We start from the raw sequence: 15,151 nt of genomic DNA, 5'->3' as shown, positions 1-15,151 counted from the left end.
GGCACTGATCAGGACATAATGGGCTGATCTCTGATCAGTGCCCTGGCTAGTGAACTAGATAGCTGATTGAGACGCTCCCTAAATCACTGAATCATTGATTCAACTGATTTGTTCAAAAAGTTGATTCATTCAGTAAGGACACACCACGTGATTGTGAGCAATTACATTGCTGCGGCTTTGTTTTGAACTATTTTCGTTGGCGAAATTGAGCCAAAACAGGCAATATGGCGGTGTCTAAAATGTAAGTCACTTAATATTAACTTCATGTTTAGTAAACTTGTATAAAATCAATATCACATCTGTTATCATGCTGATACCTTGAGAAACAATGCACTCTTCATGTGATATTAACTATAAACCACGCAGTGAAAGCGTGCACCCCTCACTAGTCTACAAGACTACATCATGCAGTGTGTGTGATATACAGATATACTATTTATTTTCAGATATAATAGTTAACGTCACACTATTGTAAAACTGAAATGTTTGTACAACCCCGTTGCACATAAGGTAATTTTTATATACATTTGTCTTCATGACAAGTTTATTCAAACATACATATATAATTGACAGTAAATAAACTCCTCTCTACTGTTTTTATAGCTTACTAACAAACTGTGAACGCAACGTTAAAGCTACAATATGTATTTTTCTTCAAAACAATAACAAAGGCGCAGATTGATGACACAGGGAATGAGCATGCAATCATGGTGCTTGTAGTCATACCGATGATCTAATAATATTTATGGATGAGTGAATGCATTCATGTTTTTAACATGACCGTGGTATGAAAAAGTGTTGGGAGTAACGCAATTACAATTACTGAAATTTAAAGCAGCACTAGGTAGTTTTTGCTCTCGGGGTCCCCCTACAGTTGAGAAACAGTATTGTCCTCTACTACTGTCGTAAACTGTCATTCTACATCAGTGGATGCATCGCACGTGCATTTGTTGACATGACAACTATGATAGCCCTGAACACTGCCGGAGTTCACATGCAGGTGTTCTGCTTGCGTCGTGTGTGAAATGTCTTCATCCCAGGTACAGTGGCATATGTTTCAGCATGTCATATGAATATGATTTCATGGTTTTATTTTTTTCAAACGCCAAATGATCGTGATGCTCACGTTTACAAGCCAGCGTCATTATAGTAGCCTAGTCTATTGGTTCCCGTTTTACAGAATCTATATGATACTTCAATTCAATGTTTGAGTGGTAGGTAATAACCATATATCGTCAATATTATAAAATCAAGCTACCCTAGATGAATCTGCAAATTTGAAAAATCGATTTGCATTATAGCTTGAGGAAAGACAAATAAACCAATATCACAGACATGTTAGGTATCCTAAAATATGATTTTATACGTCTTATGTATTTACTTGCACGAATGTAGCCCCTCCTCCTCCAGCTCACAACGAGCAAACGCTGGCCCAATGTTGATCCTCGTCCTGCCTTTAATCCGATCACTTTCTCGTTTCCTCTTTTTGCTTTCCTCCGACAAAACCTTTGCTTTCTTATTTTTCTGTGCTGCTTCGGCCATGACTATAACATTCGGAAAACAAATGATAGTTTTTCTCGCACGTCTGAATTTAAGGAAGTGGGGGTGGTGGTGGAAGTGACGTATATGCCGTAAAGCAGTCGAATTTTGTAGTTCTTTTTTTTCTCGGGTTACTACCCGAAACCCGAAGTTTAAAAGTACGATTAAAAACGATACAGACCCCGTCAGGCTATGGCAGACGTGTCATTAAACCTATTGTAAGTCGATGTATCATCACAAGAGGTTTGAAAATATATTATAAAGGTTGAAAAGTTACCTAGTGCTGCTTTAAATGAGTTTGTTACTGGCGTTACTCTGTTTTGTGAAAAATGAACATTGCAGACAATAAGCTCAGATCTAGGCCCTAGCCTGGCCTGTGCTTTTTTATCCTCCCTATTACACATTGTTGCAGCCATTAAAATAGTTCATTTTTGTTTTTAACGTCAAAGTAGTTATATTTCGTTTCATTTCTTTATTAATTTAATTTAGAAAAAAGTTTGGAGCATTTTTTTGTTTGTTAAATTAAGTTTTTTTTTTTTTTAAAGTGACTACCAGCCCGTCGGCTGACAGCGAGTTAACCCAACGCTTTAGCCTCTCAAATTAACACTTGACTTGTCTTGCCTATAATAAAATCCATAGATATCAAACACTTCAAGCATCACAATGTTAGATTAAACTACTATCACCACCACCACCACCACACAGTAAAAAGGCATTTTTGTATAAGTTGAGGTTAGGCGTAGGCGCGCGCAAATGAAACGGGCTACACAATCTAAAAAAATAAAATAAAAACATGCAGGTTGTCTTACCATACACCTCTCCACATAATGAATATAAATCCGCGCTATATGCACATTTAACAAAGTTCACGTCAGCGAAATCAAAAGATATGAGCTGCATTTCATTTATCAGTTAAAAGATCAAAGACCGCAATATGAGAGAGCGAACTAAGCACTGCTAAGATCATTTAGTCTCATTAGTTTTAATGAAGATTATTGTGTTTTTGAGCATCTAAGACTTAGCCTACTTTCAGTTTCACTGGCGGCAGTTTACGTGTTGGCTTGCTTTACTCATTTGCAGCGACGCGTGTTGCACCTTCTGAATTGGTTTGTTTGAGTAATCGGATTTATATCCGTCTCGAAAGAATCTCGGAAGGCATTTACTGGTCTGGTCTTTTCACAATCGGATAGATATCTGGTCAGAGAAAACGAATGAAGTGACCAGGTGTAAAAAGGCCATAACTCTCCCAGGCTATAGCCCACTCTCCCAGCTGCACCGAAGGAATGCTCGCTGCCGCTGGTGGACACTAGACTCTGTACTACTGCTTGATTTGAAGTCCTTTTGCCCTGTTGATTACAATAAATAGGTCTAAAAATTATGTTTATTGTGTTTGACTGGTCAGTACTGTTCATATACTTACATTTAAAAAGCAGACATAAAAGTAACTTAAAAGTTACTTTCCCTAGTAACTAATTACTTTTGATATACAGTAATTGGTAAAGTAATTAGATTACTTTTAATAGAAGTAAATAGTAACTGTAACTAATTACAAATTTTCAGTAGCTTGCCCAACACTCGGTATGAAGCAGGGCGCGATTACTAATAAGAGACACATATCAGTGGCACACGCGAGTCCCGGGGGATATAAAGAAATGAGGACATTTCATTCTACCAAACTAAACGCAAGTGCTGAATTACTACTCATACAGGTCAGTTTAATTGACCAATTAAAATTGTGAGGAAACACAATGCTGTTTCACTTGGTCTCCACTATCTAAACTGCATTTGAGTGTGTTGAAAGTTAAAATGTTATTCTGTGTGTGTTAGTTTGTTGGCTGTATGAGACTAGCAGTAGCTACATCAACATTAGAACATCATACTGATGATATTCTAATATTTCATCGTGTTGAGCTACATAACATAGATTCGTTTTATGTACATTTGCTCACCTGTCTAATAAAGCACATGCAGAACTGCATCTGTCAAGTCAAAGTTTGTTGCAAAGCTCTCGCCATCTCGAAAACGCCACGTCGATGCGGGTCTTCTTTTGATTTCTCATTTTGCCATGGTCCATAATGTTTAACCGAAACTACAACAGCGTGCCACGAGACATTATGCAGTTGTCCACGTTTTGTGTTGCCATGGTTTCTACGGCAGTAAAAGCGGAAACCAAGGGTAACGCAGATATGACGCCATCGACAGACTCCCTCACACGTCCTAGTTCCTTGGTTAAAATCAAAATTTTCTCACGATTAACAAATAGTTGGAAACATTTGTGATATTGTAAGTACTCAACTGAACAAAATATTTAACACTGGCCTAGTGGTTTTTGGATATTTTACTGCAAAAATCCTACATATTGCACCTTTAAGTGACATTGTTCACAAGCTGTTTTACTGGCGTCTTTTGTTGTTTGACTATCATTAAAAACACAGACAGAAGGAATATTAGGCTACTGTCACTTTAAATTCGAATGCATGGATTCAATATACTGATATGTTTACAATCAGTTAAGACATAACTGATATTTTGACATAATTTAGTTTGAATATGCCTGTTAAAGAGGAAGAAGACATGAAAGAGAACTCAATTCAGTATCGCGCGCTGACTCAGACGCAGATTTCTGGGCACATGCTTCAATGTTTGCACACAGAAAATTATTTGCGAGTAACCAATTGAGTTCCCTTTCGCGTCTTCTTGAGCTTGAATATTTAAATTGGCAAGGCTTAAACTTTCATGATGCAGAACTATCCAGTCAACTGTCCCAAGCGTCGTTCACGTTTATGTTCTCATAATTTTGCTTTGTTAGAATTCATAAAAATGTTTCCGGGCAATTGGCGATTGATACTGTTTTATATACTCACCAACACCGATTTTTTACTCGCATTTGACGCTTAGCGAGTGTTCATTTTAGGTCCTGTGTATACACTACAACTACATAACTGGAAATGTGTTTTAAATACCGAATTAAATATTGAAAGTATGAGGAACATAATTTTGCTAACTTCCTCTTTTCCTGTTCTTTCCAGTTCTAGTCCCTGTTCCCGAGCCGGATGCTAAGCTAGCCTCCACCTTTCCTCCAACATTTGTGAAAGAGGGTGAAAACTTGGTTCTGCAGTGTAGCTTCTCTTCAGCTTTACTGCCGTTCCAGCAGGATGTGACCTGGTACAGAGATGGTGAGACACTATTTTATATCTAATGCAAAGAGCATTCAGGCATTCTAACCTGTTAAAGCAGATGCTTTGATTCAAAGTGACTTCCTGTGTGAGCAGGACAGGCCGTGCGTCAGTCGAGTCGCGTGGAGCTGCAGACGGGCCTGCGATCTGCCAGTCTCACCCTTAAGCGAGTGCACAAGGAACACGAAGGCCTGTACACCATCCGCCTGCGCACCTGGGACGGATCCGTCGAGCACAGTGCCTTCGTCTATGTCAAAGGTCAGATCCTGCGAACCATTAGAATGTTGATTTAAAAGTTGGTAAAAACAGTATCCGTCACAATACTCTTAAATATTCAAATATATTGCAATTTTTATTTCATAACTAGTGTTACAATCAAGTATTGGACATAGTATTGGTACATTGGAAAAAAATAACTTTCACATCATAAAATCGGTTGTTTTTTTGTTTGTCTTTTGCTCTCAGGCAAAGCGAGAAAGAGCTCGACTTGTCTTAGACTTACACGATTAATCGGTAAAAGTTTAAAAAAACACTGATTCATTCAGTAATAAAAACAAGTGAAGTATTTACGAGTGAGTCATTGAATCATTCATTCCAGAGAATCGTTCAAAAACACTGATTCATCCAGTAATAAAAACCATAGATATACATAATAAAGGCTAGATGTCTTACGGCGGAGTCTCTAACGTCATCACCGGCGGCCATCTTGTCACAGGCAAGCTTTCTGGTGGGCTCTGTGGTACCTGATTTAATGTGAGTGATCTGCACGAACACAAATACTCTTATCTCGCTGAAATCTTGATGGATTTACAAATGGTTTGGTTTCTTACAAACGTTATTAACATGGCTATAATTCTGGATGCTTGAACAAATTATGAATAATTATTCATAAGTATGCAGTGCAGAGGTGGGTAGTAACGAATTACATTTACATCGTTACATTTACTTGAGTAAATTTTTTGGGTAACTTGTACTTTTAGAGTAGATTTAAAGATGGGTACTTTTACTCTTACTCAAGTAAATTTCTTGTGAAAAAACTGTATTTTTACTTAGTTACATTCGGTGGTGTTCCTCCGTTACTGTCAAATGGTAATAATTATATTATATATATTAAAATAAGTTAATATGACTTTCGCAAGTCTCGCGAAACGTTGGAGAGGCTGCTTTGCGAGAGGTTGCTAAGCATCACCCGCTTATAATTAGCGCACGTTTAGTCGGAAGATGATGGCCGAAGCAGAGGAAGATGTGTGTGAGCTACGGGAGGCAGATTGCCCGTGGCCTCAAGTTCAGTCTATGTTTTCACTCCAAGATGTCAAAAACTAATAGTTTCATAATGCGATGCATGTTGTGTGCACCAAAACGAACTGACATCTCTCAGCATACAAGAATTCCACCCTGAAAAGAACATGTAGAGGTAAGTGTCACAATGATGCCTATATTTGAACACTATTAATGGTCATTTGGTAACTATGGGAAATTTTCCCTTATTATAATACTATCTCACACACTGTCCGAGTGTTTTCCTCATATGCGCTCTTGTGCAAGCAATGACAAATCGTTTGAATCCTCCAAACAACACACGTCCACCAACAAACGTTCACATCTTCACATTTACATATCCTTTTCTTCACAAAACGAAACAAATTGAATAGCTTAATGTGACGTCTTGCATTTATACACAAATCCGGACAGACACCTGTCTGAAGTGTAGAAAATACATACAAATAAAAACGGTATTGTATTTTATTCCTACCTAAAGAATAGCATATATACTTTTAAAAATATAAGAACAAAGTATGTTTTAAGAAGAGCTCTAGTTAGCCCAGCACACCATTAATTTACACTGTTTAACCATTAATCACACTCACACACACACACACACACACACACACACACACACACACACACACATATATATATAAGATTAATTCGTTTAGATTAGTTAACATGAACTAATAATGAACTGCACTTATAAAGCACTTATTTATCTTTATGTTAATTTAAACATTTACTAATGCATTATTCAAGTATTGTTAACATTAGTCAATGCACTGTGAACTAACATGAATAAACCATGAACAGCTGGATTTTGATGAACTAACGTTGACAAAGATTAACTAATGCTGAACAGAGGTGTTGTTCATGGTTAGTTCATTTTAACTAATACATTAACTAATGTTAACTACAACCTTATTGTAAAGTGTTACAGAGAGGTGTGTGAAAGCTCTCCAAGTAGCCTGAAATTCAGGGTTTTCGCTTCTTATCAATCAGATCGAAAGTAACTAGTAACTAACAACTTGAGTAGTTTTCTCATCGAATACTTTTTTACTCTTACTCAAGTAAATATTACGATTGTTACTTTTACTTTTACTTGAGTAAATATTTCCGTAAGTACTTGTACTTTTACTTGAGTACAGATTTTGGCTACTCTACCCACCTCTGATGCAGTGTCATAACTAAACAACCGTTTTTAAAATCGGTAGAAAATTGAGCAAGTTATGGTTATTTAAAAAGTACATGCACCATTAAAACACAATGTTACGAGTGAGCGAGCTGACTGTGACAAGATGGCCGCCAGGTGCGGACGTCGACCTCCATTGGCCAGCAGCGCGGACGAGACATCTAGCCTTTATTATGTATATCTATGATAAAAACAAGCAAAGTATTTATGAGTGAGTCATTGATTCGTTAATTCAAGAGATTTGTTCAAAAACGCAGATTCATTCAGTAATGAAACAAGTGAAGTATTTATGAGTGAGTCATTGATTCATTAATTCAAGAGATTTGTTCAAAAACGCAGATTCATTCAGTAATGAAACAAGTGAAGTATTTATGAGTGAGTCATTGATTCATTAATTCAAGAGATTTGTTCAAAAACGCTGATTCATTCAGTAATGAAACAAGTGAAGTATTTATGAGTGAGTCATTGAATCATTCATTCAAGAGATTTGTTCAGAAATGCTGATTCATCCAGTAATGAAAGAAGTGAAGTATCTGAGTGAGTCATTGAATCATTCATTCAAGAGAATCGTTCAAAAGCACTGATTAATTCAGTAATGAAAGAAGTGAAGTATTTATGAGTGAGTCATTGATTCATTAATTCAAGAGAATCATTCAAAAACAGTGATTCATTCAGTAATAAAAACAAGTGACGTATTTATGAGTGAGTCATTTAATCCTTCATTCAAGAGATTTGTTTATGAGTGAAGTATTTATGAGTGAGTCATTGATTCATTCATTAAAACCAATTTTCTTTTTTTTAAATATGCATTGTTATTAATACAAAAAACATTAATATTTTGACAGAACCTCTAGTAATTTACAAGTTATAATATTTAGTTGTCTGTTCAGAATCATGATCTCTATTTGAAACAAAATAAATCGTGATTCTCAATTTATCCAGAATCGTGCAGCTCTAGCTCGACTGTGTGTTTTTAGGGTGTCATTGCTCCAGATTATCTGTGATTGGAGAAAGTCTGTCCTAATTAGGAAATGTAAAACTCGAAATGAAATGAACTAGAAATGTAACTCATCAGAGACCTAATTCTCGTGAATCCATGATGTTCTTCCCAGAGAAGAGTTCCCCTGTCAGCGTAAGTCCTTTAAAGCAAGAAGAGGACGGGAATTGAATTTCCTGTCTCATTAAAGGAAGTGGGCCGCTCCGTAAGCCTGCAGTGGTAGTAATTAGAAAGCAAGCTTCACTCCACGTCCTCGCTTAATCTCAGAGGAAAAATTTGCATTACAAATCTGCCAGGTAACAGGAAGAAGCCGGAGGTTACTGTTATGAGTCTGTTTCATCCTTGTTGGTGGCGATTAAACAAATAAGAGCGAGAGAATCCCTGCAGCCGTGATCTTCTAAGAAACGTACTAAAGTAAGTTTAACTTCATTCAAAGCATTATAAGCCATGAACTAAACCAACCAGCTACGAGGTGAATCATATTGCAAACTTTGATTTGAAGCAAAAAAAGTATTTAAAAATCGGAAAAAAAAATATAAGACTGTGGGTAATGTAGTTATTCAACACAAATTCCACTATTAAACACGATTATTTAAAAAAATAAGCTGAATAATGCTAGCTGACGGCTTCAACCGAAGCAAATATTAAAAGCTGAAATACAAATATTAGATGAATTAAACTAACTTTAAGAAATTAAACTAAATGAACTGAAATAAAATAAGTTGAAGTACTAAAATTGCAACAACAAAAAAATTAAAGCTAAACAGAAATATAAAAAAGATAGAGAAATGTAAAATTATGTATTTACATTTTTTTATATATATATATATATATATATATATATATATATATATACACACACACAGATCAGGCATATCATTATGACCTATATATATATTGTGTTGGTCCCCCTTTTACAGCCAAAACAACACTAGACCCCTTAAGGTGTGCTGTGGTATCTGGCACCAAGATGTTAGCAGCAGATCCTTTAAGGCCTGAAAATTGCGAGGTGGGGCCTCCATGAATCGGACTTGTTTGTTCAGCACATCCCACAGATGCTCAATTGGATTGAGATCTGGGGAATTTGGAGGCCAATCTACACTTCAAACTCGTTGTGCTCCTCAAACCATTCCTGAACCATTTTTGCCTTGTGTCAGGCGCATTATCTGCTGAAAGAGCCACAGCCACCAGGGAATACCGTTTCCATGAAAGTTGTACATAGTTTCCCAGCAGAACATTGCCCAAAGCATCACTGCCTCCGCCGGCTTGCCTTCTTCCCATAGTGCTTCCTGGTGTCATGTGTTCCCCAGGTAAGCGACACACACACACCCAGCCATCCACGTGATGTAAAAGAAAATTATTCAGACCAGGCCACCTTATGGTTAACTATTAAATAACTTCTTTAGCAATTTGAGCTCCAGTAGCTCGTCTGTTTGATTGGACCACACGGGCCAGGCTTCGCTCCACTCGTGCATCAATGAGCCTTGGCCGCCCATGACCCTGTCTCCGGTTCTCCACTGTTTTTTCCTTGGAGCACTTTTGATAGAGACTGACCACTGCAGACCGGGAACACCCCACAAGAGCTGCAGTTTTGGAGATGCTCTGACCCAGTCGTCTAGCCATCACAATTTGGTCCTTGTCAAACTCGCTCAAATCCTTACGCTTGCCCATTTTTCCTGCTTCTTCATCAACTTTGAGGACAAAATGTTCACTTGTGGCCTAATATATCCCACCCACTAACAGGTGCCGTGATGAAGAGATAATCAGTGTTATTCACTTCACCTCATAATGTTATGCCTGATGGGTGTATGAATATATATGTGTGTATATATCAACAATATATTTTAAAATATGCATATATTATATCTAATTTTATAGAAATATAATACATTTTAAAAACGGAAATATAAAAATGGAAAAAAGCACAACAAAATTACTAAAACTTAAATTAAAATGAATTAATTCACTTAATTAAAAATGTAAATATAAAAATTAAAGCTAATTCATATAGTAATAAATAAACTAATATTTAATAAATAAATATTAATAAATGGAATAATAATATAAAAGTTACTGCTGTGCATAGTTATATTATATATATATATATATAATATATATATATATATATATATATGGCTCCTCCATGGACTGCCACCTTAACGTGGTGGAGGGGTTTGAGTACCCGAATGACCCTAGGAGCTATGTTGTCCGGGGCTATATGCCCCTGGTAGGGTCTCCCAAGGCAAACAGGTCCTAGGTGACGGGTCAGACTAAGAGCAGTTCACAAACCCCTTATGATGACAAAAAGAAGGAGGACCGTGACGTCGCCCGGTATGGCGCAGCCGGGGCCCCACCCTGGAGCCAGGCCTGGGGTTGGGGCTCGTATGCGAGCGCCTGGTGGCCGGGCCTTCCCCCACGGGGTCCGGCCGGGCTCAGCCCGAAGGAGCGACGTGGGGACACCTTCCCGTGGGCCCACCACTCACGGGAGGGACCGTAAGGGGCCGGTGCAAAGCGAATCGGGCAGCAGTCGAAGGCGGGGGCCTAGACGACCCGATCCCTGGACACGGAAACTGGCTCTTGGGACATGGAATGTCACCTCGCTGGCGGGGAAAGAGCCTGAGCTTGTGCGTGAGGTTGAGAGGTTCCGACTAGAGATAGTCGGAATCACCTCCACGCATGGCTTGGGCTCTGGAACCACACTCCTCGAGAGGGGATGGACTCTTTACCACTCTGGAGTTGCCCATGGTGAGAGGCGGCGGGCTGGTGTGGGTTTGCTTATAGCCCCCCAGCTCTGCTGCCATGTGTTGGAGTTTACCCCGGTGAACGAGAGGGTCGTTTCCCTGCGGCTTCGGCTCGGGGATAGGTCTCTCACTGTCGTTTGTGCCTATGGGCCGAACGGCAGTGCGGAGTACCCGGCCTTCTTGGTGTCCCTGGGAGGGGTGCTGGAAAGTGCTCCGACTGGGGACTCCGTCGTTCTACTGGGGGACTTCAACGCCCACGTGGGCAATGACAGTGAAACCTGGAGGGGCGTGATTGGGAGGAACGGCCCCCCTGATCTGAACCCGAGTGGTGTTCAGTTATTGGACTTCTGTGCTAGTTACAGTTTGTCCATAACGAACACCATGTTCAAGCATAAGGGTGTCCATCAGTGCACATGGCACCAGGACACCCTAGGTCGTAGGTCAATGATCGACTTTGTGGTCGTTTCATCTGATCTGCGGCCGTATGTCTTGGACACTCGGGTGAAGAGAGGGGCGGAGCTGTCAACTGATCACCACCTGGTGGTGAGTTGGATCCGATGGCGGGGGAGGAAGCTGGATAGACTCGGTAGACCCAAACGTACTGTGAGGGTCTGCTGGGAACGTTTGGCCGAGTCTCCTGTCAGAGAGATCTTCAACTCCTGCCTCCGGCAGAGCTTCGACCGGATCCCGAGGGAGGCTGGAGATATTGAGTCCGAGTGGACCATGTTCTCCACCTCCATTGTCAAAGCGGCTGCTCGGAGCTGTGGACGCAAGGTCTCCGGTGCCTGTCGAGGCGGCAATCCCCGAACCCGGTGGTGGACACCGGAAGTAAGGGATGCCGTCAAGCTGAAGAAGGAGTCCTATCGGGCCTGGCTGGCTTGTGGGACTCCTGAGGCAGCTGACAGGTACCGACAGGCTAAACGGACTGCAGCCCGGGTGGTCGTGGAGGCAAAAACTCGGGCCTGGGAGGAGTTCGGTGAGGCCATGGAAAAAGACTATCGGCTGGCCTCGAAGAGATTCTGGCAAACCGTCCGGCGCCTCAGGAGGGGGAAGCAGTGCCCTACCAACGCTGTCTACAGTGGCGATGGGCGGCTGTTGACCTCGACTGGGGATGTTGTCGGACGGTGGAAGGAATACTTCGAGGATCTCCCCAATCCCGCCGTCACGTCTTCCATTGAGGAAGCAGAGGCTGGGGGCTCAGAGGAGGACTCGTCCATCACCCGGGCTGAAGTCACCGAGGTGGTCAAGAAACTCCTCGGTGGCAAGGCACCGGGGGTGGATGAGATCCGCCCTGAGTACCTCAAGTCTCTGGATGTTGTGGGGCTGTCTTGGCTGACACGCCTCTGCAGCATCGCGTGGCGGTCGGGGAGAGTGCCTCTGGGATGGCAGACCGGGGTGGTGGTCCCTCTTTTTAAGAAGGGGGACCGGAGGGTGTGTTCCAACTATAGGGGGATCACACTTCTCAGCCTCCCCGGGAAAGTCTATGCCAGGGTACTGGAGAGGAGAATCCGGCCGATAGTGGAACCTCGGATTCAGGAGGAACAGTGTGGTTTTCGTCCTGGTCGCGGAACACTGGACCAGCTCTATACCCTCTACAGGGTGCTGGAGGGTTCATGGGAGTTTGCCCAACCAGTCCACATTTGTTTTGTGGATTTGGAGAAGGCATTCGACTGTGTCCCTCGCGGCATCCTGTGGAGGGTGCTGGGGGAATATGGGGTCCGGGGTCCTTTGCTGAGGGCTGTCCGGTCCCTGTATGACCGAAGCAGGAGTTTGGTCCGCATTGCCGGCAGTAAGTCAGACTTGTTCCCGGTGCATGTTGGACTCCGGCAGGGCTGCCCTTTGTCGCCGGTTCTGTTCATAATTTTTATGGACAGAATTTCTAGGCGCAGCCAAGGGCCGGAGGGTGTCAGGTTTGGGGACCACACGGTTTCGTCTCTGCTCTTTGCGGATGACGTTGTCGTGTTGGCCCCTTCTAACCAGGACCTTCAGCATGCATTGGGACGGTTTGAAGCCGAGTGTGAAGCGGCTGGGATGGGGATCAGCACCTCCAAATCCGAGGCCATGGTCCTCAGTCGGAAAAGGGTGGCTTGCCCACTCCAGGTTGGTGGAGAGTTCCTGCCCCAAGTGGAGGAGTTTAAGTATCTAGGGGTCTTGTTCACGAGTGAGGGGAGGATGGAACGGGAGATTGACAGACGGATCGGTGCAGCTTCTGCAGTAATGCGGTCGATGTACCGGCCTGTCGTGGTGAAGAAAGAGCTAAGCCGTAAGGCGAAGCTCTCGATTTACCGGTCACTCTACGTTCCTACTCTCACCTATGGTCATGAGCTTTGGGTCATGACCGAAAGGACAAGATCCCGGATACAGGCGGCCGAAATGAGCTTTCTCCGCAGGGTGACTGGGCGCTCCCTTAGAGATAGGGTGAGGAGCTCAGTCACTCGGGAGGAACTCGGAGTAGAGCCGCTGCTCCTCCACATCGAGAGGGGACAGCTGAGGTGGCTCGGGCATCTGTTCCGGATGCCTCCTGAACGCCTTCCCGGGAAGGTGTTTCGGGCATGTCCAACCGGGAGGAGGCCCCGGGGAAGACCGAGGACACGCTGGAGGGACTATGTCTCCCGGCTGGCCTTGGAACGCCTCGGTGTCCCCCCGGAAGAGCTAGAGGAAGTGTCTAGGGAGAGGGAAGTCTGGGCATCTCGGCTTAGACTGCTGCCCCCGCGACCCGGCCCCGGATAAGCGGAAGAAGATGGATGGATGGATGGATATATATATATATATATATATATGTATATATATATATATATGTATATATATATATATATATATATATATATGTATATATATATATATGTATATATATAAGGGCTGTAATCAACCAAAGAAAATCTTGGTCGACTGAAGTCCTGAAATTTTAGACTAAAAATGACGTTATGAAAAAAACCCCATTAAATGAATTAGCTGCGCACTGTGCGCAGTACTTGGTAGCCTTGTTGTCTGCCTAAATGAATTATAAATAAACATAAAAAACTAGTAGGCTATTTGCAGTGTATTAAATCGTTTTTGACCTGATTATTTTGCACTGAAATGAGTCTGTCGGCTTGCATTGCATCACGTGCACCTGCGCAATTTCATAGCCTATGTATGATTTCCGAAAATAGTTCTATGTTGTCAACTAGTGATATCATCACAAGAACTTTTGAGGAATATGCAACATAATTTAGACAATTGTTTTTGTCATATGTATTATAATAACTGACAGACACTATAATTTCAGCCGCTCTGTGCAGCTCGAACATATAGGAGCTCAGCTCAGCTTCATGGCGAATAGACTATTAACTTCAAGCTTTTACTCTTAAACACAAAAGGCACGTCCACTTTAATAAAGGAATATTTATTAAACAAGCCAGATCAAGAGCAGAAACAAAATAAAGTGCATAACTGAAAAATAAAGCATAGGCTAATAAGAATACAAACAGTGGGTAGAGTGCATCGCATATGCATTAGGCTCCTAATAAAAAATAAAATAATAAAGTGCCCAAATTCAATAAATAATACTAGAAATAAATTTGCAGTTTGCACAATAATAAAAGGGACGGGGCAATTCAAAACAGACGGGGCAACCTAACGCAGACAAGTTAGCTTACCGTCTTTAGGTGATATGACATGTTTGTCGTCGAGCTGTGATTATGCAAACTATTGCTTACAAAATTTGCATTCAACTTTTTTCCCATTTTCTATTTTTTTTTTTATTCTTTGTTGACATGATAGAAGAGGACTGACTAGGAAAACGCTCTCACAATTAAATAAATAATATACAGCAAAGTAGCCTACTTCAATCTGTCTCTCTTCTCCAGTGGGTTGGGCTAATCCAAAAGAAGTAATAAAAAAAAAGGTGTGTTCTGAAGACAGACTGTTACGTGTGTAAAAGGGCTGCTCTGAAAACACCCCCATTAGCAATTAGTGCTTTCCACCTGATGAAATGAACACGGCAAAACTGATGAAATGAACGCGGCAAAAATCTGAATTTTGGTCGAGCCAGAACGTATCGACTAAAAATCGACTAATCGACTGGGAGATTACAGCCCTAATATATATATATGAATGCATTGATCTTGGAAGAGTTTGTGTTCATACTGAGATCTCAGGCTTTTGGTTGAAAGGTTCTTGACAAATCTGAGCGCAGTTTGAGACATTGTTGAGATCTCTTCTGAAAAACATCTCAGCTCGAGCTTAACGCACTCTA

At 41.4% G+C, this 15,151-nt stretch overlaps 1 protein-coding gene across 1 annotated transcript in view; it reads left to right on the top strand.

Annotated features, from left to right (window-relative positions):
• The window catches only part of myom3 (myomesin 3), a 98,781-nt gene that overhangs the window by 40,145 nt on the left and 43,485 nt on the right, over positions 1-15,151 (top strand). Inside the window, exons 9-10 of the mRNA XM_079836054.1 lie at positions 4,569-4,715; positions 4,812-4,973. Coding sequence (XP_079692180.1) covers positions 4,569-4,715; positions 4,812-4,973 — 309 coding nt within the window. The remainder of the gene's footprint in view (positions 1-4,568; positions 4,716-4,811; positions 4,974-15,151) is intronic.

This window comes from Gobio gobio (genome assembly GCF_949357685.1).
Source record: "Gobio gobio genome assembly, chromosome: 15".
Lineage (NCBI taxonomy): Eukaryota > Metazoa > Chordata > Actinopteri > Cypriniformes > Gobionidae > Gobio > Gobio gobio.
This window is presented reverse-complemented; position numbering and strand designations above follow the sequence as displayed.